This window comes from Phacochoerus africanus, chromosome 11, assembly GCF_016906955.1.
Source record: "Phacochoerus africanus isolate WHEZ1 chromosome 11, ROS_Pafr_v1, whole genome shotgun sequence".
In the NCBI taxonomy this organism is placed as follows: domain Eukaryota; kingdom Metazoa; phylum Chordata; class Mammalia; order Artiodactyla; family Suidae; genus Phacochoerus; species Phacochoerus africanus.
In genome coordinates, this window is record NC_062554.1 from 4676906 (window position 1) to 4704898 (window position 27993).

General features: G+C 43.1%; 2 protein-coding genes and 2 pseudogenes across 2 annotated transcripts; 1 reads left to right on the forward strand and 3 right to left on the reverse strand.

Moving 5' to 3' along the window:
* The first annotated feature begins 4611 nt into the window (after window positions 1-4611).
* On the forward strand, window positions 4612-5515 carry LOC125111960 (olfactory receptor 51A7-like; annotated as a pseudogene).
* A 6710-nt stretch (window positions 5516-12225) lies between these two features.
* LOC125111449 (olfactory receptor 51T1) lies at window positions 12226-13238 on the reverse strand. The gene has a single exon (XM_047753383.1). The coding sequence runs from the start codon at window positions 13236-13238 to the stop codon at window positions 12258-12260; it is 981 nt and encodes a 326-aa protein (XP_047609339.1). The 3' UTR covers window positions 12226-12257.
* A 5538-nt stretch (window positions 13239-18776) lies between these two features.
* On the reverse strand, window positions 18777-19727 carry LOC125111451 (olfactory receptor 51H1-like). The gene has a single exon (XM_047753384.1). The coding sequence runs from the start codon at window positions 19725-19727 to the stop codon at window positions 18777-18779; it is 951 nt and encodes a 316-aa protein (XP_047609340.1).
* A 2433-nt stretch (window positions 19728-22160) lies between these two features.
* LOC125111248 (Krueppel-like factor 4) lies at window positions 22161-23602 on the reverse strand (annotated as a pseudogene).
* Window positions 23603-27993: the final 4391 nt, after the last annotated feature.

The following is a 27993-nucleotide window of genomic DNA, read 5'->3' on the forward strand; positions in this document are numbered from 1 at the left end:
ATCATTAACCGCTGAGCCACGACGGGAACTCCCTGACATTTTCATGCCTTTGTGGAAACCAATGAGTTAAAAATACAAACCCATACCAGGTCTTCTTTGGGGAATTCCTCGGAAATTTCTCAGGGAAATTATTCGTTTATAGCAGATAGAAGAGCCAGAAGAATTGGTGTCCCATTAGAAAACTCAAAAGACAGCCCGAAGAGTCTGAGACCCGTAGATGAAGGTCTTGGTCAATAGATGTAGTACACGGAGGCTGAGAAGTCGCTGGCCTAAAGTCACTGCTGTTTCCCTATGTGTGTTTAAATGGTGAGTGCAGTAGGGGCCTAACATAATATTATCATATGGCTTTGTATCCTGGGGGTGTATCTGAAACATGGCACACCATGAGCTGGGACCTAGAGGGGACTATGCATAAGGGTGACTTTTTGACACAGGATGGGCTGAGAGGTTAAAAAAAAATCGCAATGGGGGAAATGGAGGGAGGTTTGCTCCATGCTTTGTTTACTGACAAGAGGATACTTTCACTTAAATTTGTAGAAGAAGCTATGAAAAGTGAAAATGCTCTAAATCTCCTTTTAGCCATCTGTTGGCACTGTTGAGTGTCATATCTATGGTTCATGTCAGAAAGATGCAGTTGTTCATGAATGTAGATGAAACGCTGGAGAGAGTCAGAATTCTCTGGGATTTAGAACCTGGGAAATAGAAAAGTCTGATAAAACGGCAAAATGTATCTGCCTAAGCAAAGAATAGGAAGGTTCAGGAGTCAGAACACGGATAACAGGATCTTATAGCCACAAGACAAGAATCAGAGGAGAGGGCTTTAGTCTTGGAAGAAAGGGCAGGTGCAAGGATATTAAGTTTTCAAGTTAATTGGAAAAAGTACTTTGGAAGAGGGACCTGAGAGTAACTTAATTATGCTAGTTAAATCATATGTAATTGCAAAGAAAGTACTCTTATGAGTAGTGTAAAGTAGTACTTAGCATTCTTCCAGAAAATAAGACACACCTAGGCTGAATTCCAGTTCTATCCATCATTAGCTATTTCTTCCCTTCCTAAGTTATTAAACAGAGGATTTCTCTGAAAAGTAAATTAGATATAAATATAGAAATATGTATATATAAACAGTTTCAGGTATCGTCCATCTAAGAGAAAATATCTCTGAATTTTAGTTCTTTTAGTTATAAAATTTAGACATTCGAGGCAGTTAATTAAGAAATTCTTGAGTACCTGGGAAACAAATGTATCGGGGCCTTTTTTGATGGTAACTATTGCTAGTAGGAAGAGGTTTATAGTGTTTCAGACTGACCAGGACTTCGCCAACTGTTATCTCTTATCCTCAAAGCAATTCTATTTTAGTGTCTCTTGTTGATCAGTAAGCTTATGAGGCTTCGCAGATATACATTTATTTTCAAGTTCACATAAAAATGGAACAAACATTTTTACATTATATAGATATAAAACTTGTCTAACTCCATGTCTAACACATGGTAGACGTTACCAGTGCTTTCTTTTTTCCCTCTTTTAAGAATATGTATTCCTGTCTTTTTTCCTCCTTTCAGCTTCTTAAGAGCCATCGCCTATCTTCCTCACCTCTTGACCTGGCTGAGCAAGTATCGATTGTGTATCTTTAGCTTTACTGTATCACAACTGATTCTACTTACTGGATTTTGCTACCAACAGTCTCTCTTGACTGTTTATCTCTCACCTGATACAATTTTGTCAAAAGTTGAATTGAAGTGACTTGTGTTGAGTAAAGTAGCTGAGGAGGCCACTCTGTAGAACATTAGAATTGACAAGTCGTGAAGTTCAAGGCCTTGCCCTTCCTTGACATTTGAATTACTCAACAACATCACGAATCTCTATATAGCTTCCATTAAAATGCAGTTTTCCTTGAGATTTTTTTTCAACTTTTAAACAAACTAATTAACATGAGATAAGACGCATGGTATAATTGGAAAAAACCTAAAATTATATAACATGTTTAAACCTCATGCCTGTCTATAACTATATTTTTTCAAGAAATTAATACCTCTATGCTTTAGCGTTTAGATGTGTAAATCAGGAGTAATAATACCATGTGAGGATTAAATAACATAACGAATATAAAACATCCAGCATGGGGCAATCAACGTTAATCTCCATCTCTCCAATTTTACTGCTTTTTTCCTCTGACAGTCCACTCTACTTTTTTTCCTGTCTTCTCCAGACCTTAGCATCTGGGGAGAAAATTAAGTGTCCTATCTATCCATCTATCTATCTGTCTACTCTCCATTTTTCTATCTATCTCTTTATGAAGTTTATTTATTTATATTTTTGTTTATTACATAACAACATATATAAAAGCTAGTGGGCTCTCTTGATAAGTATCTCTTTCAGAATTTTACATATCTTATTTATTGCACTCATATTGAATTAATCTTATTATTTTGTAAAGAATATTCTTTTAAACTAAGGCTAAGCCTAAGATCTTCTAATAAATGTATTTTTAAACATACAGAAAAAATATTGTTGAATCAATAAATACACTGACATTGTCTTTTTATATATAATTATTTTTATTTTTTTTCATTATAGCTGGTTGTGTCAATCTTCTACTGTACAGCAAGGTGACCCAGTCTCACATGCGCGCGCACACACACATATATATACACATTCTCTTTGCTCACATTGTCATGCTCCATCATAAGTGACTAGATGTAGCTCCCAGTGCTATATAGCAGGATCTCATTGCTTATCCACTCCAAAGGCAATAGTTTGCAGCTAATAACCCCAAATTCCCAACCGTCCCACTCCCTCCCCCTCCCCCTTGGCAACTACAAGTCTGTTCTCCATGACATGGTCTTAAAAAAAGCTTTTTCAGTCATTTATTTTATCTAATAAATAGTTGTTGAATGTTTCCTATATGCCAGGAGTGCACAAAGTTAGTTGTATAACTGAAATAGCTTTCTTGTGGTAAACACTAGCTAAGAGCTGTTTCAAAGAGATAAGGGGATAGGGTATCACTGAGGCAGCTAGAGTGTTCAGGGAAGCCTTTCTGAAGATGGGACTTTTGAGAAAGAGCAATTAGTGCTTAGAAAACAGCGAGTACACACATCCTGAGACAGGAAAACGGTTGGAATGTTTGAGGAGCAGCAAGATGAAGTCTGGTTGACCACCCTAGAGAGATTTCTAGAGAGCTTACACTCTTGGGCCTTATCAGATACATTAGGAACTATAGATTTTATTATAATCATGGAGAAAGTATTTTAGAAGGGAGGAATTAGGTGCATAATAAGACCTTTTTCATTTATGGCTTTGCGGTCTTTATGTAGATAATTAAACCTTCAAAAACGTTTATCTGATCCATATGATACAAAGGCAAGTTTTACCGACAGGCTGGGAAGAGGATGGTGCCCAGTAAAAATCACTTTGCCAAGAGCATCTACAATAGACTTGAGAAAAAAGCGATGGAATCAGGAAGCAAGAGACAAAAACCCAGCAGCCCTGTTATCTTCCAAAGCCAGAGGATTAAATTCATGATGGGAAAAGACTGATTTTAGGAGGATATTTAGGGGGCATAAAATGCTTTGTAAGAATTAAGCTTTGTGCTATATTATGATTTACGTAAGAAATAGTGTTTGGTCTTCAGCTCTGTTTCTGGCACAGAGCTCCCTTGGACGTTCCCATGTGACAAGAGCACCAAAGGTCACAGTAATGGATGACTTTCTGACCTCACCTAAGGTGGGGGCGCTGGTTGCCAGGAGAGCCAACTTCAGGATTAGAAGGTTGGAACTTTTGGTCCCACACTCCCTGGCCTCAGGGGAGGGGAGAGGGGCTGGAGATTGACTCTGTTGCCTATGGCCAAGGATTTAATCAGTTGTGCCTATGTAATGAAGGTTCCATAAAAACTGAAGGAACAGGGTTCAGAAAGTTCCCAGGTGGGCGAACACATGGAGATGTGGGGAACAGTGGGGCGCTCAGGGAAGCACGGAAGCTCCTTGCTCTTGTCACGTACCTTGTCTCTGCGTCTCTTCCATCTGGTTGTTCATGAGCTGTATCCTTTCATAACAAACTGGCAACCTAGTGAGTAAATGTTTCCTGAGTTCTGTGAGTCGCTCCAGCCAAGAGAAATAACTTGCTAACAGCTCTCTTAAAATCTAATTTTTGTGGTTTCCTCCTCCTTTTTTTTTTTTTTAAATTCCAGGCTCACTTTGGATCAAACAGAAAGAGTTACCTTGTCGTTCAGCCTGACTGTGAACTATTTCATCAGATTAGGAGTGGGAAGGGGCAAAGCCTGGTAGTAAAGGGGGAATTATTTGCAGGTATTTATGTGGATGTTTTTTCCGAGGACTTTAGGGAGAAGTGTGATGGGTCAAGACACTACCTGTATCCCTGATTCTGCTTGTCAGTTAACATTGTCTGACTTGTCATCAATGGTTTGTTTTGAAGCAATACCTTACTCTTTTATTCCTTGACAGGAGAATCTTTCCAAACCATACTTTGTTTATGTCTCGGACCAAAGTGCTGAAAGGAGAGAGGTGAACATAACAGCCTTGTATGGAAAGTGTCATTTCAGATCTGGAGTAAATGCTTCCCAACCAGTTTCCCACGCACACTCTCACTTCCTGTGAAATGGAGGTCAGCACCTTCTTCCTGGTTGGAATCCCAGGACTGGAGCGTGTTCACGTGTGGTTCTCTGTTCCCACCTGCCTCATGGACCGGGGGGCATCCTTGGCAATGGCAGCATCCTCTTTGTGATCAGAACGGAGCCCTCACTCCCTGCGCCCATGTACCACCTCCTTTCCCTCTGGCTGTCTCGGATCTGGGGCTGTCCCTCTCATCCCGCCCCACTATGCTGAGGATCTTTGCTTTCAGTGCTACAGCAATTCCCCCCAGTGCCTGCTTTGCTCAAGAATTCTTTATCCATGGAGTCACAGATCTGGAGTCCTCGGTGCTCCTGCTCATGCCTTTGGACCGCTTTTTGGCCATCCGTAACCCTCTGAGATACAGCTCCATCCTCACCAATGCCAAAACAGGCCTGGCATTTCTCAGTAAAAGCATGCTCTAGGTGCTCCGATTTCCTTTCACTCTTAAAAGATGGACCTATTGTAGGAAAAGCCTACTCTCTCACTCTTACTGTCTCCATCCGGATGTCATGAAGCTGGCCTGCTCTGACAACACAGTCAACTTTTTCTATGGTTTCTTTGTTGCCCTCTGTATGATGACAGACAGCATGTTCATTGCTGTGTCCTGAGTGTTCATCCTGCAGACAGGGATGGGAACTGGATCCCACAAGGAGCGGCTCAAGGCCCTCGACACCTGTGTCTCCCGCATCTGTGCCCTGCTCATCTTCCATGTGCCCATCCTTGCTTTGGCCTCCATGCACCGCTTCGGCAGGCACGAACCCCCGGGGGCCATGAGCCTCATCGCTGACATTTTCTTGCTGGTGCCCCCTCTGATGAACCCCATTGTCTACTGTGTGAAGACACGGCAAATTCGTGAGAAGGTTCTGGGGAAATTGGGTCTCAAATAAAGGTATGGGGAAAAGTCAGGGTCAGCCAGGGTCAGCCAGGGTCAGGGAATCCAATAATACCTTTCTAAGCAACATACTCGGGAGGGTTCATTCTTATCTTTCTTAATCCTGCCTGTAATCGGTACAACATAAGGACTGGGCATTGATGTTTGAAAGCTTAGGAATGGCATGGCCATTGACATATGTGTGTGAGATAGTTCTGTAATATTATTAAAAGCTCAAATCAATACACAGATGTGGAATTTTACGTATACTGTTCTATAGCACAAGAATGAGTACGCATGGAAATAGAGATTACGCTCCCTCGTAGAGAACAGATATCATAGGTTCTGGAGGCTAAAGACATCATTACCCCAATCAGACTGTATTTGTTGAGGGGACTTGAGTCAATTTCATATGAATTCTTGTTTTCCCATTTAAGTGAGAAAGCCCAGGGTCAAGTATGAGCTACTAAAGTATTTTCTCCCTTTGCTCTTTTCTTAACAATCAAATAGAGGCAGCTAGTATTTCCCTTTTACTTTAGGCTTCTAGTAGCCTTGAATCATGACCATAAACTCTCTTATAACCTTCTTTAAGACATGCGAGGTTTTTTTTTCTTCTGCCTTACAACAGGGTTCCAAGTAGTCATAGATACTGAAAGGAGAACAGAGGGTTGATTCCACTCTTGGTTAGAAAAAGAAAAGCTGGTAGCACAGTAATTTTTAAAGCACAGATATTCTTGATCAACAATAATAGTTCTCATGCTTACTTAGGGACTTGAATTTTGGTATTTGACATATTCAGTGACACCAAACAAGCTAGAAATGGTTTTAAACTAGCGGGAAAAAAAAGTGACTATATATTAAGCAATACAGTCATGCTTATGCATATATCATTCCATTTTTAAAAGATAGATAGCCAAAGATGTTTATTTATCTCAAATTATTTCCTGTAAAATTCATTTGTTTCTTATTCACTTTTTATTCCTGAGTATTAAGTAGGCGACAAAGTTGTAAAAATTTAGACTAAGCCAGAGAACTCAACAATTTATGCTGAGAAGTAGAAGAAAATTACTCATAATACATTTCAGTATTTTCCTTCTCCAGTTGAACTCACAAATACTTTTATTTATGTTACAAAGAATCATTTTGAAGAAGAAGTTCTCTGATGGCTAAATATTCACCTAGATTAGTGGTGTGTCCAGGTGAGTTTACCTGGGTACTTATTGTTCTGTAGATGGCGTTGTCTTGATGTCCATGGCTTAATCAAGAAAAGGAGGGACACCTTTTGTACCTCCTCCCAGTTTATATTACTAAGTTATTTCTCTGTGGCCCCTAATATTCTCCGATGATGTTATTATTATTAGTTCACATGTCTGTCTCTTACTCATATTTTATTTCCTTGAAATAACTGCATACATCAAATTAATTGGCTCATCTCCAGTGCACTGTCTATGCATGACATCTGGATAGAACTCTGATACACTTCCCAACTCAGTCTGGAAAAAAAAAGCAATCAGAACAACTACCATAAAACCTTTTCGCAAATCAGAGTATGATAATAAATTATAAGCACAGAGACGATGTGGAATGATGGAAAACTTACTGCCAATACATTTTAAGTCAAAGAGACTGCCCTAAAAGCAGTTCATGTTCTGTTTAACCACAACAACAACAAAAAAAGAGCCAACACTTTTGTCATGAAGAAGAATGTTCATTCTCTGGGTAGTTTTTGCCTTCGACTCAGAAATTCAAATCTTTACAATGGCTCAAGTTGTAAGATTTCTAAAAAGCCACTTCTCTGGGAGTTCCCATCACAGCGCAGCAGAAATGAATCAGACTAGGAACCATGAGGTTGCGGGTTCGCTCCCTGGCCTCGCTCAGTGGGTTAAGGACCCAGCATTGCCGTGAGCTGTGGTGTAGGTTGCAGACGAGGCTCGGATCCTGCGTTGCTGTGGCTGTGGTGTAGGCCGGCAGCTGTAGCTCCAATTAGACCCCTAGTCTGGGAAACTCCATATGCCACGGGTGCGGCCCTAAAAAAAAAGACAAATAAGCAAACTGTTTATGGAAACTATACATAGAAACTATACATAGAAGCTATAAATAGAAACTATAATAAGGCTCTTTATTATAGTGATATTTATTAAACAACTATAAACTCTGTGTAGTGCGCCCAACAAATCAATGAGAACAAGCAAATAGAACAAACATACCGCAATATATCATACATTTATGAAAACTTAGCATATAATTAAGGATATCAGAAAATTATTGAATAGATTGATTACTCAAATAATAATAATAGTTAAAAAATTAGCACCTATTTAAAAAAAATGTTTATCTGTGATCTTTTATCACACATGAAAATAAACTAAAATGAATTAGAAATTAATTACAAAGATAATTTTAAGTCTTCTTAAATATAAATTAATTAATTAAATCACCTCTGGATGGGAATGATTTTCTAAGGAAATAACAAAAATGTAAAAGTAGGAGGGAAAAGTGTTATGAATTTTTATTGAAAAGCAATTACGTGTATGAATATTGTTTCAATGGTTATAATTTACAAGACAATAATAGGATCTTATCAGCATTTGCCAGGTACCAGACACTGAGCTGCATACTCACTTGTATTAGCTCCATTAATTTTTGCAAGAATGTGGGAATGGGAATGTAGATCTGATTAGTTCCCCTGTTTTGGTGACTAAGAATTTAGAGCTTTGAGAAGTTAAAAACCTTTTTCCAAGGACACAAAGCTATAGTGTTATAAACTTGAATCTAACCCAGGAATCTAAACTTGACTCTAGATGCAGACACTACAGTCTTACCCACTAAATTTAATAATTCACATTCTAGGTGTAATCAAATATATATTGATCAGAATATATTTCGAGGATTATTTGCTATGATAAAAGTACTATAAACTTCTGAAATGTTAAATAGTAGGAAATGTAACATAAACTGTAATACACAAATAATAGTACATACTATTCGCCCATGCAATATATCATCAACAACTACATGGTATTTGCTAAGCACCATATTACGTGATAAGGACTAAGTGAAACAGAGCACATAAGCTTACTATCAAGGAGCTATAGTCTGGAGGTGAGGAGAACAAGCGACGAAATAATTAAATTCACTGAACAAAGTATGGTAAATGGCATATATACACATAAGAAAGCACAAATAAAAGAATGGCAATTTGCCTATTTAATGGAGAATCAGAGGAAAGCTTCCTAGAAGAAGTTCAGTCTAAGGTAGAGTATGATTTAATAGAGCGTATGAGTAACATCAGGCAAAGAACTAAGACATACATTCAGATACGCACTCTTGTCCTGGTTGATCAATATATGTGGTGTCTGCACATATATTGGCTTTTACTAAAAAAAGGCTAAGTCATAGACCATACAATTCTCATTGGTAGGATTGTGAATGATTTTTCTTATCTTTTTAAAACTTTTCTATATTTCTCAATATATTTACGAATTTTAAATATATAGCAATATACATATATATGACATGTTTTAAAACTCCAAATACATTGTTGAAATAACACCAACATTCAAAGTAATGTCCTAACAACAATAAAGTATACTGATGAAAATGTTTTTGACCTTGAGCAAGCGATTTTGGTATTGAGCAGCTGCATTTTGAGCCAGTGATAAAAGCGTGCATTTGGAGAAGTAAAATATGAACACACACGTGGCTGACCGCCTTAGCCTTGACCATCAAAACCTGGAAGAAATGATTCCACCTTTCCATAATTGCTCATCCCAAACCCTGGGAATTCAGCACTTTTTATACTTTGAAAAGATATGCTATAACCCTTGAGGCAGGACCCAGTACCCAACGCAGCTCAAGTGAGATGTGTTAGTAGTTCCTCGATGCGAAGTAAATAATGGCTAGCTTTCGTTGCCAGTAAATTTTCGTTGCCAGTAATAATGGCTAGCAGGTCATGCTAGCTTTCGTTGCCAGTAAATTTGGTATCCAACTTACAAAAATGAAAAAAAGAACATGTTTTTCAAGTGTTTTTGAATTTATGACTTGTGAATAGAGCTGTGTATCTACAAAAAAAAAAAAAAAAAAACCCACTTAGGCATGTCTTCCAAAGAAACAATTAAAACGCTATCGACATCAGTAAGAACTGATGAGGGGACGTTTGGAGGGTCGAGGTGAGACCTGGACCATCCACTCTGCTGCAGGTTGGTTTTAGAGTCCTTCTCAGCTGTAGCGTGACGCTCTCTGTGGAAAATTATTTCTTCTTTGCTGTTGTGTAATTCATTTCTCCTGGCCTTTCTCAGCTCCCCTTTCCTCTCTCAGAGCAGTGATGTCTGCGCTCGAATACATAAATCCTGAAGAATATTGTTCTGTTTTTATGTCATTCCTGAAGTCCTCCGAAGGTACCATGTCACCTCATCTCAAACATGCCCTTGTCTGTGCCAGGTTCGTGTACCTCACCTCGGTTCCTCCAGTTCATATCTAAATTCACAGATTCTCTTAGTTACGTCTCTTTCCCCAAGGCTGTTTTATTCCGGGCTCATTAACGGGCTGCTTAAGAAAATATTTTCTACCCTTCATCCTTGTTCTGCAACCAAATGTAGATATTTTTTGTCTATAACCAGGTGCATCTTGGGATTCTTGAACTTTTGCGTAATAGTTGTATTTTATCCCATTGCAGGGGTTAGAGCCACAGAGACACTTATTTGGCAGCAACATGGGAATGGGAAGTTGAAATCTGAAATGCTGAACTGTGGTATAATGAAACACAAAGACTTGCCACAAAGTGCCTGAGGCCAAGAGAGGTTCCGTCTGTGATGCTGGCCTCGGAGGCTGGAAAACTGTCATTTACAGTCGCATCATTTCTGGATGGCTGTGCGTTGTTTTCCTCCACTTAAAACATTGGCCTCTGCCACACACACGTGTACGATGTTTAAGCGACTCCAGGGAGCTGTCAGAAGAACCTGGATATGCTATAGAAGAGAGAAATCGTACAGTGAATGTTCAGTCTAAAGAGTATGTGGATATCACTGTTAGTGCTTAGAGAAAAGGGGATTGGGGTCTGGGCAAAGCAGAATCCCAGTCCTCAGTGCTTAAGCTGAACAGAACCTGAGGCAAACAAACCAAACTTGGGATTGGCATTCCCTGTCTGCCAGGAATACCAAGTTGACATAGGGGTCCCCGTCGTGGTGCAGCGGAAGCAAATCTGACCAGCATCTGTGAGACGCAGGTTCAGTCCCTGGCCTCGCTCAGTGGGTTAAAGATCCAGTGTTGCCGTGAGCTGTGGTGTAGGTCGCAGACGCAGCTCGGATCTGGTGTTGCTGTGGCTGCGGCTTAGGCGGTGGCTACGGCTCCGATTCGACCCCTAGCCTGGGAACCTCCATTTGCCCCCAGTGCAGCCCTAAAAAAGACAAAAAAAGAGAAGTTGACCTAGGCAGAGGAGACAGGTGGCTCTGATCAGAATATCTCTTTGGTCCATTGAGCTCAGACATACATTTCCGAGTGGAACTAAAATTTCAAAACTCCGTGTGTGGAACCAAGTTAAGAGAATTCTCCCACTATCTTATCAGCTCTGTCCTGAGGTTCCTTTCCTCACAAAATAAATACTGTGAATAGCTGTAATCCGAAGATTTCCTATTAAGAAGCTTCAAAATCACTCTGCAATTCTATGGTGACCAGTGCACCAAAACGTTGAGGAGCAGAACAGCTAGGTAGGAAATTAACAACCCAAGAAACCAAGGCAGACAGAGAAAAAGTCGAGCCTGAGGCAGAGCAGACCCCGAGGAGGCCATGGAATCAGAGTCAGGCTGTATTAGATGCTCCAGGCAATGGGAAAAGTAGTAAAAAGGCAGTGTGTGAGTCTATAAACTGGACTCATTGGAAACATCATGAGGAAATGTTAAGGAGGAAAATAATCAAAGAAAAAAATAGAAGTTCAGGAGATGTATCCATAAGGAGGTAGGGCTCTCCAGAGGTAACTCTAAGAAATGTAGCCTGTGTCTAAGAATTTCCCAGAGTTTTAAATTACAAAGTTTTTGCGCAAGCCTTTGCACACCCATAACTCTTCCATTTACCAGCTTAAGGAAAAATCTTCAATTCCCCCCTGGGAAATGTGACCACAGAAATAAATGATTTTGTTCAGCTGAATGCAAAAAAAAAAAAAATTGTCATTTTGTTTGGCACCTAAGAATTACCATTTTTTAAAGTAATTATTAAATTGTTTATTTGGGATAAAATTATCTTTCTATACTTTTATTATGCTCGGGAATCCACACAGTTGTTTTAAATGTTTGACCAAATGTATTTATTTTTTGTCTTTTTGTCTTTTTAGGGCCACTCCCGTGACACATGGAGGTTCCCAGGCTAGGGGTCTAATTGGAGCTGTAGCCGCCGGCCTACACCATAGCCACAGCAATGCCAGATCCGAGCCACGTCTGCGACCTACACCACAGCTCATGGCAATGCTGGATCCTTCACCCACTGAGCAAGGCCAGGGATGGAACCCGTAACCTCATGGTTCCCAGTCGGATTCGTTAACCACCAAGCCACGACGGGAACTCCTTGAGCCAATGTATGTTCATTGGATTTTGAATTATAGTTTATTTGTTTGTTTGAACTCTTTAATAGGCTTAGGGGGAAATGATTCTTGTTTTCTTGCTGTTATAATTTAATTGAAATTGTCTTAGTAACCAAAATGTCTGAGGATGACATGGGTACAACTCTCTCTCCTACTTAAGTACAGTTTAGGCACCAACAGTTTCTCCCCTTCAATCCCATGATCCTCTAAGGCCCCTCATGGTTCGGCCCCGTGCACTTTTGGATCGAAGCAGCTGGAGCAGAGCCTGGCGGATCGTCTTGGTCTTCAGGCTGTAAATGATGGGGTTCAGTACAGGTGGTACGAGCAAACAGACGTTGGCCAGGATGCTACAGATCACCCTTGGGGTGGAGCTAAGGAGGCGGTGGGTGAAAGACAGGCTGATCATCGGCACGTAGAAAACCGTGACAGCGCAGATGTGACAGACGCAAGTGCTGAGAGCCTTCCGCTGCTTCTTTGGGGCCACGATGCTCAGAACGGTGCGAATAATCAGGACATAGGAGAAAAGAATGAACAGTAAGTCAGTACCGGTCCAGTAGAGTTGAAGAAACAGACCCAAAAAGCTGCTGATCCAGGGGCTGGAACTTGTGTATCTGATTAGATCTGGGTGGTAACAAAATGGGTGAGAAAGCTCCTGGCCTCCCTGGAAAGACACACCCTTTAAGAAGAGAACCACAGGAACGATGAACAGTATTTGTCGGAGGAAGATGACCAGTCCAATCGCCACGATCATTTTGCCTTTGAGGACGGCGGCATATTTCAGAGGGTTGCAGATGGCCATGAAGCGGTCGAAGGCCATGACCGCCAGCACCGAGGACTCCAGGAAGGAGAAGGCATGGACAAAGAACATCTGAATGAAGCAAGCGTTAAAGCTGATCTCCCGGGCGTGAAACCAGAGAACCCCAAGCACAGTGGGGAGCGTGGAGATGGTCAGACACAGGTCGACAGCTGACAGCATGGAGAGGAAATAGTACATGGGCTTGTGGAGACGCCGCTCAACCGTGATGATAAACAGGATTGTGCTGTTTCCCAAGAGAGCAACGACATAGAGGCAGCAGACAGGGATGGAGATCCAGACATGAGCGCGTTCCAGCCCGGGGAAGGCAGTGAGGAGGAAGGTGGAGGGCGAGGATGTCGTGTTATTGAAACTCATCCTGGTGGAGGGAGGACACACCCTAAAAAGAGAGACACCCAGGGTGTTTGTTATGTTCATTCTTTTTTCAAGGACTAACTCTTTGATAAACTCTTCCCAAATTACAGAGTGATTCTCTGTGTTCAAAACCCCCAGTTTAATTATAGTACCTATCACATAATTCTACAGTATCTCAAATTTGTCTGGGTCCCCGTTTTCTTCCCCTGCTCTCTCCCAGTTACAACCATCAGTCTTTCAAGGTTCATCCTTACCCTGTTGCCCAAAGGAGCCGTGACCTCAAGTTGGGAAATGCTTATAGACTTATGTCACACACATATATACACAGCAACCAAACTAACAGCTGCAGTTACAAATGTTGGGTCTTTGTATTAAGTCTCCAAGCTATATAAGTTGCTCTAGAAATGATGGAGAAGCGCTTAAGAGCCCTTGGGTACCTGTGATAGCATGTACCCAGAATGTTCTCATGGGAAGCTAGTCTGGATATTTCTGTATCCAGAAATATCCTTGTACTTATGATCCATTCACTTCTAGAAGACTCTATTAGAAGTCTCCTTTTGGTGTCATGGCTTCTCTGTTCTTTTCCTATAATGGAAGTATCCCTAATTCCTCCCTTCCCTACTCCACATGCACAGTGGACTTAGATTCATCTTGTGCTCTAATTCTGTTTCTCCGGGTGCTTTTCCAAGTCTCATTAAATACAAGACTTCATTCTCCTTTTCTCCGTCTTCCTCTCGGGGTCCTTCTTTCTGCTTCTTCCCAGAGCTATCTGCCATGGGACTTTTTGCCAACCCACTGTGAGTAGATTCCTAATGAATCCCGTGGGAGATTCCAAACAGCATTCTAAAATGCATGATTCAGGCATCATCCCCTAGGGCTGCTCGGTCGGGCTGAACAAGACACCCACATAGAAGATACGGGCGGCACTTAGGAAATGGGCTGAATGCCTATAGAAAACATGAGCGGAGTGGAAGTAGAGACGAAGAGCTGAAGGGGAATCACGCAGGGACAGGCAGGCTGAGGTGACGTCACAAACTGGAATATCAGCTAAGAATGACGGCTACAAAGGAAACAGGATGTCGTCAGAGGCAGAATCTGGAGTCTCTAAGGCAACCGTCCCAGTCCTGTTCGGGCCGTACTCAGTGACTGCTCGTGTCGGCGCTGATTTTAATTTTTTACTTAGGACCTTTAGTTATCAACCAAGAGTTAACAAGGAAAATAGGCAGCCATAATATTCTTATTTTCCATTAGTCTAGGCTTTCTGCACTGGTGATAGGGTGAATACACAGCACTTGCTAGTACCAGACCCTTCTAGTGGCTATATGAGGATAAATAGGAGGAATTATTAGCGTTTTCCTCCCCCTCAAGGCTGCTGAGGATGGTTACCAAAATAGTCACTGGTCACTCCAAAGGGGAAAAAAAGACTCATTGCTTTTTATGCTGTAATATTTAGTAGTCGTATATTTTGCATGATTGAGAAAAAAACACTAAGAATCAGGAAAACTAGTTCCAAATGAGGTGTGTATTGCAAACAGGGTGAGTTAAATCAACCACTCAGATTCTACATGGCTATTTTAATGCCAGATATTGTGTTTACGACCAAGGAGACAGAAAGGAGTAAAGAACAGTTTTTGGATTCAAAATTCTCTTCACCGAGTGGAATAAATGATGTGAGAAGCCAGGGCAGCCAGCGTATTTACTGCACTGGGAAGCAAAGGACGGCCGGCCAGCCAGACAGGGGAACAGAAGGCTCTTACTGTTGTTTGTTTGTTTGTTTTCATTCTTCTCAATGTGATCAACACAGACGCTAAGAGCGAATTGCCTCTGTTATAACCATCTAGGACCCTCTCGGAACACAAGCACTCTCTCACCATTCTTTCTCTGTGCTTTTTGTAGCACAACAGTCCTATTGCTTGATGGTATTTGTCTTTCTTTAAATTGCTGTCTCTCTGGGAGCATAAAACAGATGTGTTCGTTTGCATTTTTTCTCTAGAGTTATCTCAGTAATAAAAACTCAAATAGACTAATTTACATGAGATGTATTGATGGATGGATAGATAGGTAGATCACAGAGAACGAGAGACCTTGTGGGAGGAAAATAATCTAGATTGAGGGTAGAAGCTCGGAGAGAAGGATGAGCCAGAGGGAAACTGTTTTCCTAGACACAGCAAACCTAAGGAGAGAGAGAGTCCTTCATTGATGGGGAGTAGGGTAGGTTAAGAGAAAAGTACAAGAATTAAGGTCTTTTATGTGTGTCACCATTTGCGCACCATTTAACATATAATTTTATATAGTACTAGGAAAATTGATATAGATGTTTATTCTCATATGCTAAAGAAAGGAAACAAACCTGCCAAGGTAAAAGAGTATGCAAAAGGTAAAACACATACAGACTCAAAATTTAAAAACGTGTTTACTATCTTCAGTACCCATTATTTTTCATTAAACCATTGACCACTACAGAAGCCAGGCTTATGAGAGAAATTGAGCAGCAGAGCGGTGCAATATCCTTCTTTTAAAAGAAAGGTTTATATTTACTGTATAACCTATATAACATAGAGGAAGTATAGTGATGAGAAATCAGTAAAAGAACAATGTCCTTATGGCTTATTTAAAGAAGAATATTTGTGGAGTTTTGTGTGTTTAATTTTGTGTGTTTAATAATATGTGTGAATGTCCACATATATTTGTATTGTTTATATCTCTATGTGTTGGTGGATATAGAGAGGAGTTTTAGAATGGAAGAATAATCAAGATAAACACGCTGTCCTTTGAACTGTATATCAAAAGGAACAAAGATGATACTGGATGACACGAGGGGTTAGGAGGAGAGGAGATATATGTTGGCTCACTTTGCTCCTGGAGAACTTGCTTCCTATGGAATACAGCTGTGCAGACAGCAAAGGGAGCAGAGGGCTTTCCCTCTGGATCCAGTGCACCCATACACTGTGGAACTAGTTTTGGGGCAAAATTCAGTGCCTGGGTTTGTCAAGGTTCTCTCTGTACTGCCCACTAACTAGAAGAATAGGCTAGAGCTTTAGAGCATCAGTTCTCCATCTGACTGGCCTGTCAAAACATAACGCCTATCAATTCCTATACAGAAAGCAAGATCGAATGACTTGGCTAAGATCCACCCAACTCGATAACTTAGTGATCCAAAGGTGGCGTCCCTCCTTACTGGATCAGTGAGGTCCAGGCCATTTCTCTTCGTTTCCCAATCCCCATCTTCTGTGCCTTTCTCAGCACTGAAATCAGGTCTCTCCCCAATCTGGAGAGAAGTTTCAGGCCATATTGCGAACCTGAAACTTCCCCATCAGCTTCTAAACCCCTGCACTGCTTTATGCCTGGATCTTTCATTTGACTCAGTCATGAGGCATGGTTGATATTGGTAAATTTACCTATGCAGGCACCATCTCCTTTTTCTGCCTGGCGTGTGAGTTCTTTAAAAGGCTGGGTGTGCCTGACTTTCTTCTCTCAGTGCTCGCTGCAAAGGGAGCATCCGGAACAATAGACACCTTCTTTTGATGTTGACTGGTATCTGAATGATCTCAGCCACAGGAGGAGAGGTCTGAGTTCTATCTCTTTTTCTTATTTCCTTCCATTCCCTCATTCCCCCACCTCCCTCTTTCAATTCCACGCGCCCTTACACCCCCCTGCTGCTTCATCTTGCCTCATTTGTAGCTTCCGTCATTTCATTGCTCTTCTCCTTTCCCTCCTTCTCCTGGCATTTCTCACTTTTTAATCCTCTCCCCTTCTGTTCCTTCCCATTTATGCATTCTTCTTACCTGCTCAGGTCAGCAGGAAATACCACCAACTTCTCTTGAATCCCACCACAGAGCAGAGACCAAGCCGGCTCCCCAGAGCGGGAGCTTTATAGGAAGCTTCGTAGACTCACCAAGCAACAGAGGGCTGTCTCCATTAGTGAGTGTACTGGTTGCATCAAGAGTTATGGGACCCATCAGATTATGTTCCTCTCTGACAGCTCAGACACATCTTCCTAAGGGAGCTTCAGAGCCTGCTCCCAGGCCCAGGCAAACCCCATGCATCAGGGACTATAAACAAAGCCCTGGCCCTGGGGGCCGACGGAAATGGATATCTTTAAAAACTGCCTGTTGGGGTCATACAACTACACCCATCCTTCTTCATCTTGCCTTAGGCTACGGATTCTCAGCCAGGGAGGCTCCCTGAACATCAGAGCAGGATGGGGAGAGTACAGCGTCATCCCTGTGTTCTCAGCTCCAGGATGCACTCTTCCTAACGCGTCTCCTCCTCTCCCCCTTGCCTCCCCATGGTTCTTATCTTAACCAGGAACCTTTCCTAAGAAGCTGGCTTGTTCACTGAGTCTCAGCTGCAACCCACCTACCCTTCTAAGCATAATTAAACTAGCATTTGATGAGCTCACAATACTTTCCAAAAGTCACCCTTGAAGCGCATTGTTGTATTTATTTATCATCACGCTTATGGGTTAAGTATTACTCTCCATTTTTTCACAGAGCAGGAAATTAAAACTCAAATGGTTTTGAATACCTGTACAAGCTACAGAGCTGGTGTTCAAGCCCTCATCTGTCTTACTCTAAAGCTCTTCATCTTAACCAATAGGCCATACCACCTTCTATGGTCATTGCTTCCAGTCATAAATTCGGAAAATGTGATTGTAACACTTGGTCCTCCATCTGTCTGTCCCAGAGACAGCGTGATTCCCAACTGCATGCTCACATCAGTGTCAGCCTTGTTTTTTACCAGACTCCATCTCTCCACAGTAGGTATGATCCATACCATATTTAATAATTTTTCTTGACTATATGGTTTATTTTTCTTGACTAAGTTGTTAATGAATACAGTGGAATACTGCTCAGCGATGAAAAGGAATACACTAGCCATACACACAGCGTAGGAGAATCTCTGATGCCTTGCATTAAGAAACTAGACAAGGAAGACTACAAGCTGAAGGGACTCTGATGCTCTGGAAAAAGAGGAATTATAAGCGTGTAGAACAAATCAGAACGTGTTAGGGGGTTGGGTATGGACAGTGGTGGGGTTGACTGCAAAGGGACAGCATGAGGCAATTTAGGGGAGTGATACTTTTTCTGTATCTTGGTTTCAGTGGTGGTAACATGACTATGCATCTGTGAAAACTTAATAGCACCACACACTAAAATGAACTATAAATATTGAAATGCTGTTAGACAACATTTTGAGAAAGTAAATGTTCATCTTTTTAACATGCCATCTCAGATAAATTCTTTCTTCACCAAAACCACTGCGCACTGGCATATAATAACCCATTAGCTGGTACTCGGCACAAGTAACTATTTAAGTTGACATTTCAATTAATTAGAATAGAATACAATTTAAAGTCTCAGTGCCTTGGTTGCACTAGCCAAGTTTCCAGTGCTTCAATAACCATGCGTGGCTAGCGGTTACGCTATTAAACAACAGAGACTTAGAACATTTGCATTGCTGCAGGAATTTCTTTTGGACAGCTCTGTGTTTGATACTCTTCTCCAACTTGATTGTATTTGCACAGAAGTCCTAAAAGCCCTAAGAGCCAACCCTGCCTCTGCGGAAGACTAGGACAATTCGCTGCCGGATCTGCTTGGTCCTAACACTGTAAACCACAGGATTGAGCACCGGAGGGAGCAGCAGGTAGATGTTGGCCATGGCCGTGTGTACTACTGGTGACAAATGCTTCCCAAAGCGGTGACTCAGAGTCATGCCAATAAGAGGTACATAGAAAAGCAGCACTGCACAGATATGAGAGAGGCAGGTGTTGAGAGTCTTGAGTCTCTCTTCCCAGGAAGCAATGCCCAATACTGCCTGGAGGATTAGAAAGTAAGAGACCAACAGGATCAAGGCATCTAATGCAATGGCGAAGATCACAGCCAGCAAGCCGTAGATGCTGTTGATGCTGGTGTCAGCGCAGGCAAGCCTCATGGCATCCTGATGGAGGCAGCATGCATGGGAGAGGATGTTGGAGTGGCAGAAAGGTAGCCTTTTGATGAGGAAAGGCACAGGGAGCACCAGCCCCACACTCCGCAACAGCACTGCTGCTCCAATCTTGGTGATGGCTCCCTGAGTGAGAATGGTAGCATAGTGCAAAGGAAAGCGAATTGCCACAAAACGATCAAAAGCCATGGCCACCAGCACACCTGATTCCACTCCCCCAAAGGCATGGATAAAGAACATTTGAGTGATGCAGGCATCGAGGGTCACTGAGCGCCAGTTGAACAAGTGGACGCTGATCATGGTGGGCATGGAAGACCATGAAAGGCTGAGATCAGTCGCAGCCAGCATAGCCAGAAAATAATACATGGGCTCACGGAGACTTCTCTCAGCTTTGATGACAACCAGGATGGTGACGTTACCCAGAAATGTGAAACTGTAAAGAAGACAGAGGGGCAGGGCCAACCAGAAGTCCTTCTCTGGCATTCCCGGAATCCCAGTCAGGGTGAAGGTCTGATGGTTACCCGTGGTTTGGTTGAATGGTGACATGGTGGCATAGATTCTGATGAGGCACAAAACAAAGAAGTTAGCTCACTTGCCTCCTTCCTAAGGAAAAATCTGATATTGCACATTTACTGGGGTCAGTAACCAGAAAGGAAATATTAGCAAGCACAAACAAGACATAAAGGCTGTTCATAAACAGATAGGAAGATATGTATGTATCTGAATTGTGATCTTAAATTATTGTGATTTAGACACAATCCTCTTTGAGACTCAAGTTTTCCACTTGTGGGGTTTGGAGCAGAGGAAGCAAAGTAGTCTTTAAGGACTAAATTTCTGACCCTCTGCATTCCTAGGAGTGTAGGAGTACAGGGCCTGAGCTTGCAGCAGGTGATGGAGGGAGAAATTCCTTGGGCTCCCAGAGAATTTTATAAGGCTCTAATGTGGTAGGCAGAATAATGGTCCCCAAGATGTCCACCTCCTAATTCTTGAAACTGTGAATATATTAGCTTGCACGGCAAAAGAAACTTTGAAGATGTCACTAAAATTAAGGTCCTTAGAGGGAGCGTTTATCCTGAATTACCCAGGTAGGTCAAATCGAGTCATATGAGTCCTTAAAAGTGAAGAACAACTTCCAGCTGCAGAGAACCAGAGAGATAACAGCATGAGAAAGACTCAGCAGGACTTGGGAAGATAGAGAAGGGAGACCAGGAGCCAGGGAAGGTGGGTAGCCTCTAGAGGCTGGAAAAGTCAAGAATATCGACATTTCCCTGGAGTCTTCAGAAAGAAATGCAGATGCGGTGACACCTTGACTTTAGCCCAGTGAAAATCATGTTGGACTTTGACCTACAGAACAGTAAAATAATAAATATATGTATTTTGAGCCACTACGTTTGTGGCACTTTGTCACAGCAGAGGAAGACAACTAATATCCAGAGGAGCCAAAGTAGAGCTACGTTAGCCCCTTTCCAGAAATATTCCACGTCTTCCCTTCAGTCCCACTTACTCAGGCTCTATCTTTTTCTTCATGGCTTCCCTGTCCTAAGACACACACCTGGAAAGGAAGTCTGAAAATCCATTTCTGTGTTACTCCCGAGGGAACAGAGTACCGTGTAGGACTACCAGTTGATTCAGTTAAATCAAATCCATCATGGAGATTCTCCCAAAAGACAGGTTCGAATACTGTGCATATCAATGAAGTCATTCTTTCCGATGATGAAAATTCAAGTGGTCTGACACTTCCCTGTTCTTCTGCAGAGCTCTCTCGGTCTCTGCATTCCATATGATTGCGTGACTATTCTAGCAACCTCCTCCTCGAGCTTCCAACAACTGTATCTCCTGTTATTACTCTGAGTAAGCCCTGGGTAGACGATGAGCCACTCTAGACATTAGTGCCCAACACTGGCAGTGACAAAGATCAATATTAAAATACTGATGCCATACAATTAGCTCTCCTCCATCTCAGCTATTTGCTGTTATATTTAGGCACAGCAGTCCAAATGTGCAGTTGAGTCAGTCTAGCCACAAAAAAATCAGGATTAAGAGAAATATCAGTGCTACAGTGGCTCTTTTTTTTTTAATATTATAGGTTTATTTAAAACTTAATTCTCACCTTGACTATGCAAAATACAAACTCCACAAAATGTTCATTTTTTTTTTACTTTGTAGTTTATAAATATACAAAATAGAAGTTTGCTTAAATTTATATTACATATTTATTAAGGCAAGGAACTATATAGAAAAACACATTTGTTCTGCTGAAGGAATACTTGGGAATGAACCATTGTACAAAGTATTGCACATCTGAAACCACAGTGCATAACAGACTGTCTGCAAAAAAAGATTCAAGTAAACCAGGTGTATTGACCTGACTTAGGTCATAACTGTAGATCGGAAGACAGAAGTAGATGTTCCTTGTCAAGGTAGGCGGCAGCTTGACAACTTTGGCCTCAGTTGGTACCTTTAGACCCAAGACTCACCAAGCACCATCGTTTAGGCTATTGAAACACATTTTCTGTACCTGAATTTCTTCCTCGTCTTCTAAGATTGTAATAATGGCTTTCAGAAGGCAAAGAGAATACAAGGTGATCTTTTTGCTTATGTTGCCTCGAAACACAATTCAAGGGATTCTGGTGTTCCCTCCCCCCAACTCATGGATCTAATTTATACCCTGACATCCACAACTTCCAGTAACCCCGTTGATGTTTTCGTATAAGTCCAGGAATGTATGTTCACGTTGGATTTAGAATTGGAATGATAGAAGATCCAGTTACAGACCCTCTCTGTTCTTTAACTTGTCTTTTGGTTTCCTCACGTTTCCTGATTATCTATTCACAAGCTGACTTGTTGGGAACTTGACCATGACTGTAGTGCTTTCCAGGGGGTTCCTCCCCTCACCCGGAAGACAGTGTGCAAAGTTAAAAAAAAAAAAAATACTGAATTCTCTTTTGGCAGTGTGGGTCATATCCACTGTTTTGGGCATTAAAAGTGCCTCTTCGTGTATAAGGCAAGGTGGCCCGACCTCGAAAATGCCGGGACTGAAAGGGGCGGTGCCCGATATGTTTGCGGTAGTGCCTGGTCAGTTCATCTGAGCCGGCAAATTTCCACCCACAGCCGTCCCATGTTTCTCATCTGTGTGGGTTCGCAGATGTGCCTTGAGATGAGAACTCTTCGTGTAGGTCACAAGTGCGCGTGGCCGTCCTTTCCCGGGGGCCACGACCTTCTCCCCCTCTTTGGCTTTGGCTCCTCCGGCATGCAGGAACCAGGTGGCATGAGCTCTTGGTAGCGGAGCGGTGGGACCTGCGGCTGCAGCTGATGTGGCAGGAAGGGTGGGTAGTTTGGCCCATGGGGGGATGGAAGCCCGGGGGGAGGGGGGAGCGGCAGGGCAGGATGACAGTTCCTCCGCACCCAGGGTTGGGGTCGTCCTGCTGGGGAGCTGCCGCCCCAGGGTAAAGTCGTGGGCAGGCGGCCGGTGGCCATTGCTGAGAGGGGGTCCAGTGCCCAAGTGGGCCTCTAAGGGCCGGCCCACGGTGCACGAGGAGACAGCCTCCTGCTTGATCTTGGGGCATGCGCGGCGGGCCGCCGCTGTCAGGCACCACCACCACCGCCGGGTGGCTCCCGTCTGGGCTGCCTTTGCTAACACTGATGACCGACGGGCTGCCGTACTCGCTGCCGGGGGCACCCAGCGACGCCTTCAGCACATACTTGCCCATCAGCCTGGGCAAGCTGCGACTGCTGCGGCGGAATGTACACTGGGTCCAATTCAGGCCGCAGGAGCTCGGCCACGAAGCCACCCGAGGGGCTCACATCGCCGATGTCTACCTGGTTGAAGGGAGCTGTCGGGGGAGGTGCAGACTCCCGGCCATAGAGGAGGCTGCCTCCAGTGCTGCCCGGTGCCACGGCCCGCATCGGATAGCTGAAGCTGCAGGTGGGGGGCGCCCTGGCAGGACCTATTGCTCGATGGGGAGGACGAGGATGAGGCTGACGTCGACGAGGACACGGTGGCGGCCACTGACTCCTGATGGGACAGCGAGTTGGAGAGGATAAAGTCCAGGTCCAGGAGCTCATTGAACTCCTCCGTCTCCCTCGGGGGTAGAAGAGCCGGGTTGCTACTGCCGCCAGCCGCGCCGACTCCGCCACTCTCCAGGTCGGTGGCCACGGTCGCCACCGCCAGGTCGTAGGGGCGGCCGGGAAGCACCGGGGGAAGTCGCTTCACGTGGGAGAGCTCCTCCCGCCAACCAGCGGTTGTTCGGGACACCTGCTGGAAGCAGTGTCTTCTCCCTTCCCGCCGGGCCGGACGCGAACGTGGAGAAGGACGGGAGCAGTGCGTCGCTGACCGTCATGTCACACTCGCCAGGTGGCTGCCTCATGAATGTGGGGCCTCAGAAGGTCCTCCGGGGTCTGAAGCAGCGGGGGTACCCGAACCCCAGTCAACGAAGAGGGGAAAAAGACTTAGAAACGCAGCCCAAACCCAAAGCCCCAAATTGCCCGAGATCCTTCTTCTTTGGATTAAATATAAAAGAGATGCCTTTATAAAAAGTTCCTTTGCACACAAAAGTTCTTAGAAAAGTTGTCAACTCATAAAAATAGACAATCAGCAAGGCGAGTAAGTAGGTCCGGTAGCCGGGCTGCTCTCTCTTCGACTCAGCAGTGTCCCCCACCGCTGTCGCGGCCGCCGCGGCTATGACCTTGGGCGCTGGGGTTGTGGCCGGGGTGGCGGGCGGGTGGCGCCGCCAGGTGAGACCGGCCGCGGTGGCGCCGATCTGGGGACTGGGCGGCGGCGCAGGGCGCGGAGTCCGGGGGGCTGCGCGGGGCGCGCGCGGCCATGGGCGCTGGCCGCGGGCAGGTGGGTGGGTGGGTGGATGGGTGGATGGGTGGGGGGCCGGCGGGGAGGGGCACTTGGCGGCTCCCGGTGCCGCCGCCGCCCGCCACCGCCTCTGCGCCCCACGCGCCCGCAGCCGCGCTCGCTGCCTCGGCCGGGGAACTCGCTACAGTGGCTCTTAACCATGTTTATAGCATGACCCTAAGGAGACTCTTGAAATTTCCATATAAAAATGTTCATATATATATATATATATATATATATATATATATATGAACATTCATATATATATATATATATATATATATATATATATATATATACACACACACGTGAATAGCAAAGTTCTACTTAAAATTAAGTGCATTCACATATTATTGAAGCCTGTTTCAGGAGCCAAGTTACAAATTGGAATAGAGGTCTGAGTTGCAGAAAAAAGAAAGTCACGGGACAAAATCCAGGGTTAGACATAAGGGGCAGAGAATTCTGGATGCTTGGGAGTAAATGGAGACAGGAGAGAGTTACTCCAAGTTTCTCGAGCAACTTGAATTATCCTGTTGCTTCTCTAATGAGCTTTTGGTTGAATAACGTATTCTCCACTTAATTCTCACATCTACAGGTAGAAGTTTCATTTCTATTTTAATGAAAAAAACATTCTTATTGAGCTTTGATGATTCTAGGCTTTTTATAGATACACAAAGTCACAAGCCATAGCTTTATGTGATATCACAGTTAGACAATGGAAGGGATAAGGGGCATTTTAAATTACTCTAGTCTTTTAATAATAGAGGTGTCTAATAATTCTTAAGTGCTTATTTATGTTACATGCTTTGTTTTTAGCCCTTTCACACACAGCCTCATTAAATAATCATGAAACCTATATGAGAAAAGTACTGTTTATTACTGCCGCTCTATGAATGAGTCAAGAAAAAGTCAGATAGATTAATTTGATGCAAATCCCCAAACTACAAGTTAAACTGAGATGCTTTAATCATTGTGCTTAAAAGTTCTCTTTGGTCCTAAAAAAAGGATTATCTTTCAACCACAAGGACGATTTCTGTCCTCAAATTCAAATTCCAGACCAGACAGTAGACTGGCCTTAACAGACCTGACCCCCTTCACGCCCATCCCTGAATACTGACCTCTAAAGATTTTTATAATTGTCTATACTACAATTCCCTTCATTCTGGGACAGCAGCCTGGAAAAGCACTGCCCAGTCCTCAAATTCTCTAACTCGAGGCTCTCTAACTCACCCAAAGCCCAGTCTACGAGATGAGAGTCGCTTCTGATGCTGACAACTACGGCAGTCCAGCCAGAGATTTAAAACCAGTAGCATCTAGTCCAGAATTCCCTCTGGAGACAAAAGCATTAATCTTGCTGGAGATTCCCCAAAGACTGTGTAGACCCAGGCTGCTGGGTGCATTGGTCCTCGTTTTCCTCCTGCAAACCTGTGACGGCAAAACCATCCAAACGCAGAGTCAATCCCAGTCTTACGTGAAGAGTACTTCACGAGCTGTACCAAATCAACTAGACTTCAAGGACCATTTCTGAAATTAAAAAATACAGATATACATTGGTGCCTAATCTTTACAAGTCTCTCTTTTAAAAAAGGAAGGAAGGACGAGGGGAAGAGAAGAAAGAGGGAGGAAGGAAGAAAGGAAGAGAAAAAGAGAGAGAGATAGAAAGAGAGGAAGAAAGGAAGAAAAGAGAAAGGAGGAGAGAAAGAAAGAAGGAAAAAAACGTAAAAGCAGAGCCTGTCCTTCTTTCCACGCAGATGCGCATTCTCTCCTCTGCTTTACAGGAGAGCCTCTCAGCATCGTGGGCCACTGTCCCTGTTCCCACGCACTGGCCATTCTCTCCTCAGTTCCCTCCGTGAGAGTTCCTTCCCTCTCCACTGAAATGGTCTCTGCAGATGTTGCCCGTGGCCTGCCTAGTCCTCCTCTTACTCCTTTTCAGAATGATTCAATGCCGTGACAAATCAACCCACCACTGAGTTACTTGCGCATCGTATTTTTGGCGTGTGGGACACTGTGTTTCCTTGGGCTTTAGCGTCCACTCTTCATTATCCTTTGATGGCTGATCTTCTTCTTACATCACTAAATGTTTAGAAAGATCTCGTTTGCCCTTTTGCCCCATGCTTCAATCTAATTCCATTCTCAGTGTCAATATCACTATCACTACTGAGCGATATTATCAATCCCATTGCTTTAAATACCGTTTATATACTGATTATCTCCAAGAGTATCTTCAGGCCTGAATTCTGCCTTGATATCCAGATCAACTTCCTACCTTATAATCCCACTGGGATATCAAATAGAAAACTCAAAATCAGCATGATGAATACAGTAGAGCAGGGAACTATAGATATAGTTTATCATAACTAAAAATCACTTATAGAACATAATGGAGGATAATGTGAGAAAAAGAATGTGTATATATATATGTGTGTGACTGGGTCACTTTGCTGCAGAGGAGAAGTTGACAGAACACTGTAAACTAACTATAATGAAAAAAATAAAAATCATTAAAGAAAAAAATTTTTTAAAATTTTGGTGGTTAATTTCAATGAATCACACTAGCCATACCACAATTCACCCAGCTGCTCACACCAACATTCCAGATTTTTTTCTTCCCCTCTTCCTTATATCGAATGCATTGCTGAGGCCAGTTGAATCCAAACCAAAATACATTTCACCTACTTCAAATTCCCTTCATCTTCACTTCCACCATCCTAGCAAAGCTACCACGACCTCGTATCTAGAATACTGCAATAGTCTCCTAACTATTGACACTTAACTTAAAATTATTTATTCATTTATTTGTGGCACAATTTAAAAATTATAGGAGTTCCCGTCATGGCACAGTGGAAACGAATCCAACTAGGAACCATGAGGTTGCGGGTTCAACCCCTGGCCTCGCTCAGTGGGTTCAGGATCTGGCGTTGCTGTGAGCTGTGGTGTAGGTCACAGATTCGTCTCAGATCCCGCATTGCTGTGGCTCTGGCATAGGCCGGCGGCTACAGCTCCGATTAGACCCCTAGCCTGGGAACCTCCACATGCCGCAGGAGCGGCCCTAGAAAAGGCAAAAAGACAATAAAATAAAGTAAATTATAGAGTGTATCCATTTTAGTGTACAATTTGAGGAGTTTTAGTCAGTCTGTAAGATTGTGAAACTATTATTCCAAACCGATTTTTAAAATGTCATCACACAAAAATACTCCCCGATGGTGGTTCAGTGTCAGCCCTGGGCCTGTCTGTCCCCAACTCCTGGAAACCACCAATATGACTTCTAATAATAATTAACCTTTCCTGGGAATTTCCTATAAATGGAATTATGCACATATTATTTTTATGTCTTTCATTTAACAGACTGCTGTGAGTTTTATCCATGTGGTCCAGGGTATCCAAGGGCCCTTCCTTTTCCGTGCTGGATGGTATGTCACTATATGCCTAAAACACATTTATTTATCCAGTCACTGGTTGATTGTTATTTGAACTATTTCTAGAATTTGATTATTCTGATCATGCTGCTGCAAACATTAGTGGACAGGCTTTGTGTAGGCATGTTTGGGCACATATCAGGGAAAGGAATTACTGCTTAGGTCTTCAACAAAGAATAAGGATTCTGTTAAGACAAAAGGCCGTAGAAGAAGAGACATTACAAAATGCTTATTTGGAGTTCCTCCTGTGGCTCAGTGGGTTGAGAACCTGACACTGTCTCTATGATCTCTGGCCTCGCTCAGTGGCTTAAGGATCTGGTTGTGTGGCAAACTGCAGCTCAGATCTGGAATTGCCATTGCAGTGACACAGACCTCAGCTGCAACTCTGATTTGACCCCTAGCCCAGGAATTTCCATACACTACGGGAGTGGGCCTCCAGCCTGCACCGCCCCCCCCCAAAAAAAAGATTATTTCAAAGCATTGAGGGAGTGCGTGAGGTCTTTGCTGATACATTGAAAGTAAGAATACAGTAGTCAACTGGTTGCATGATGCC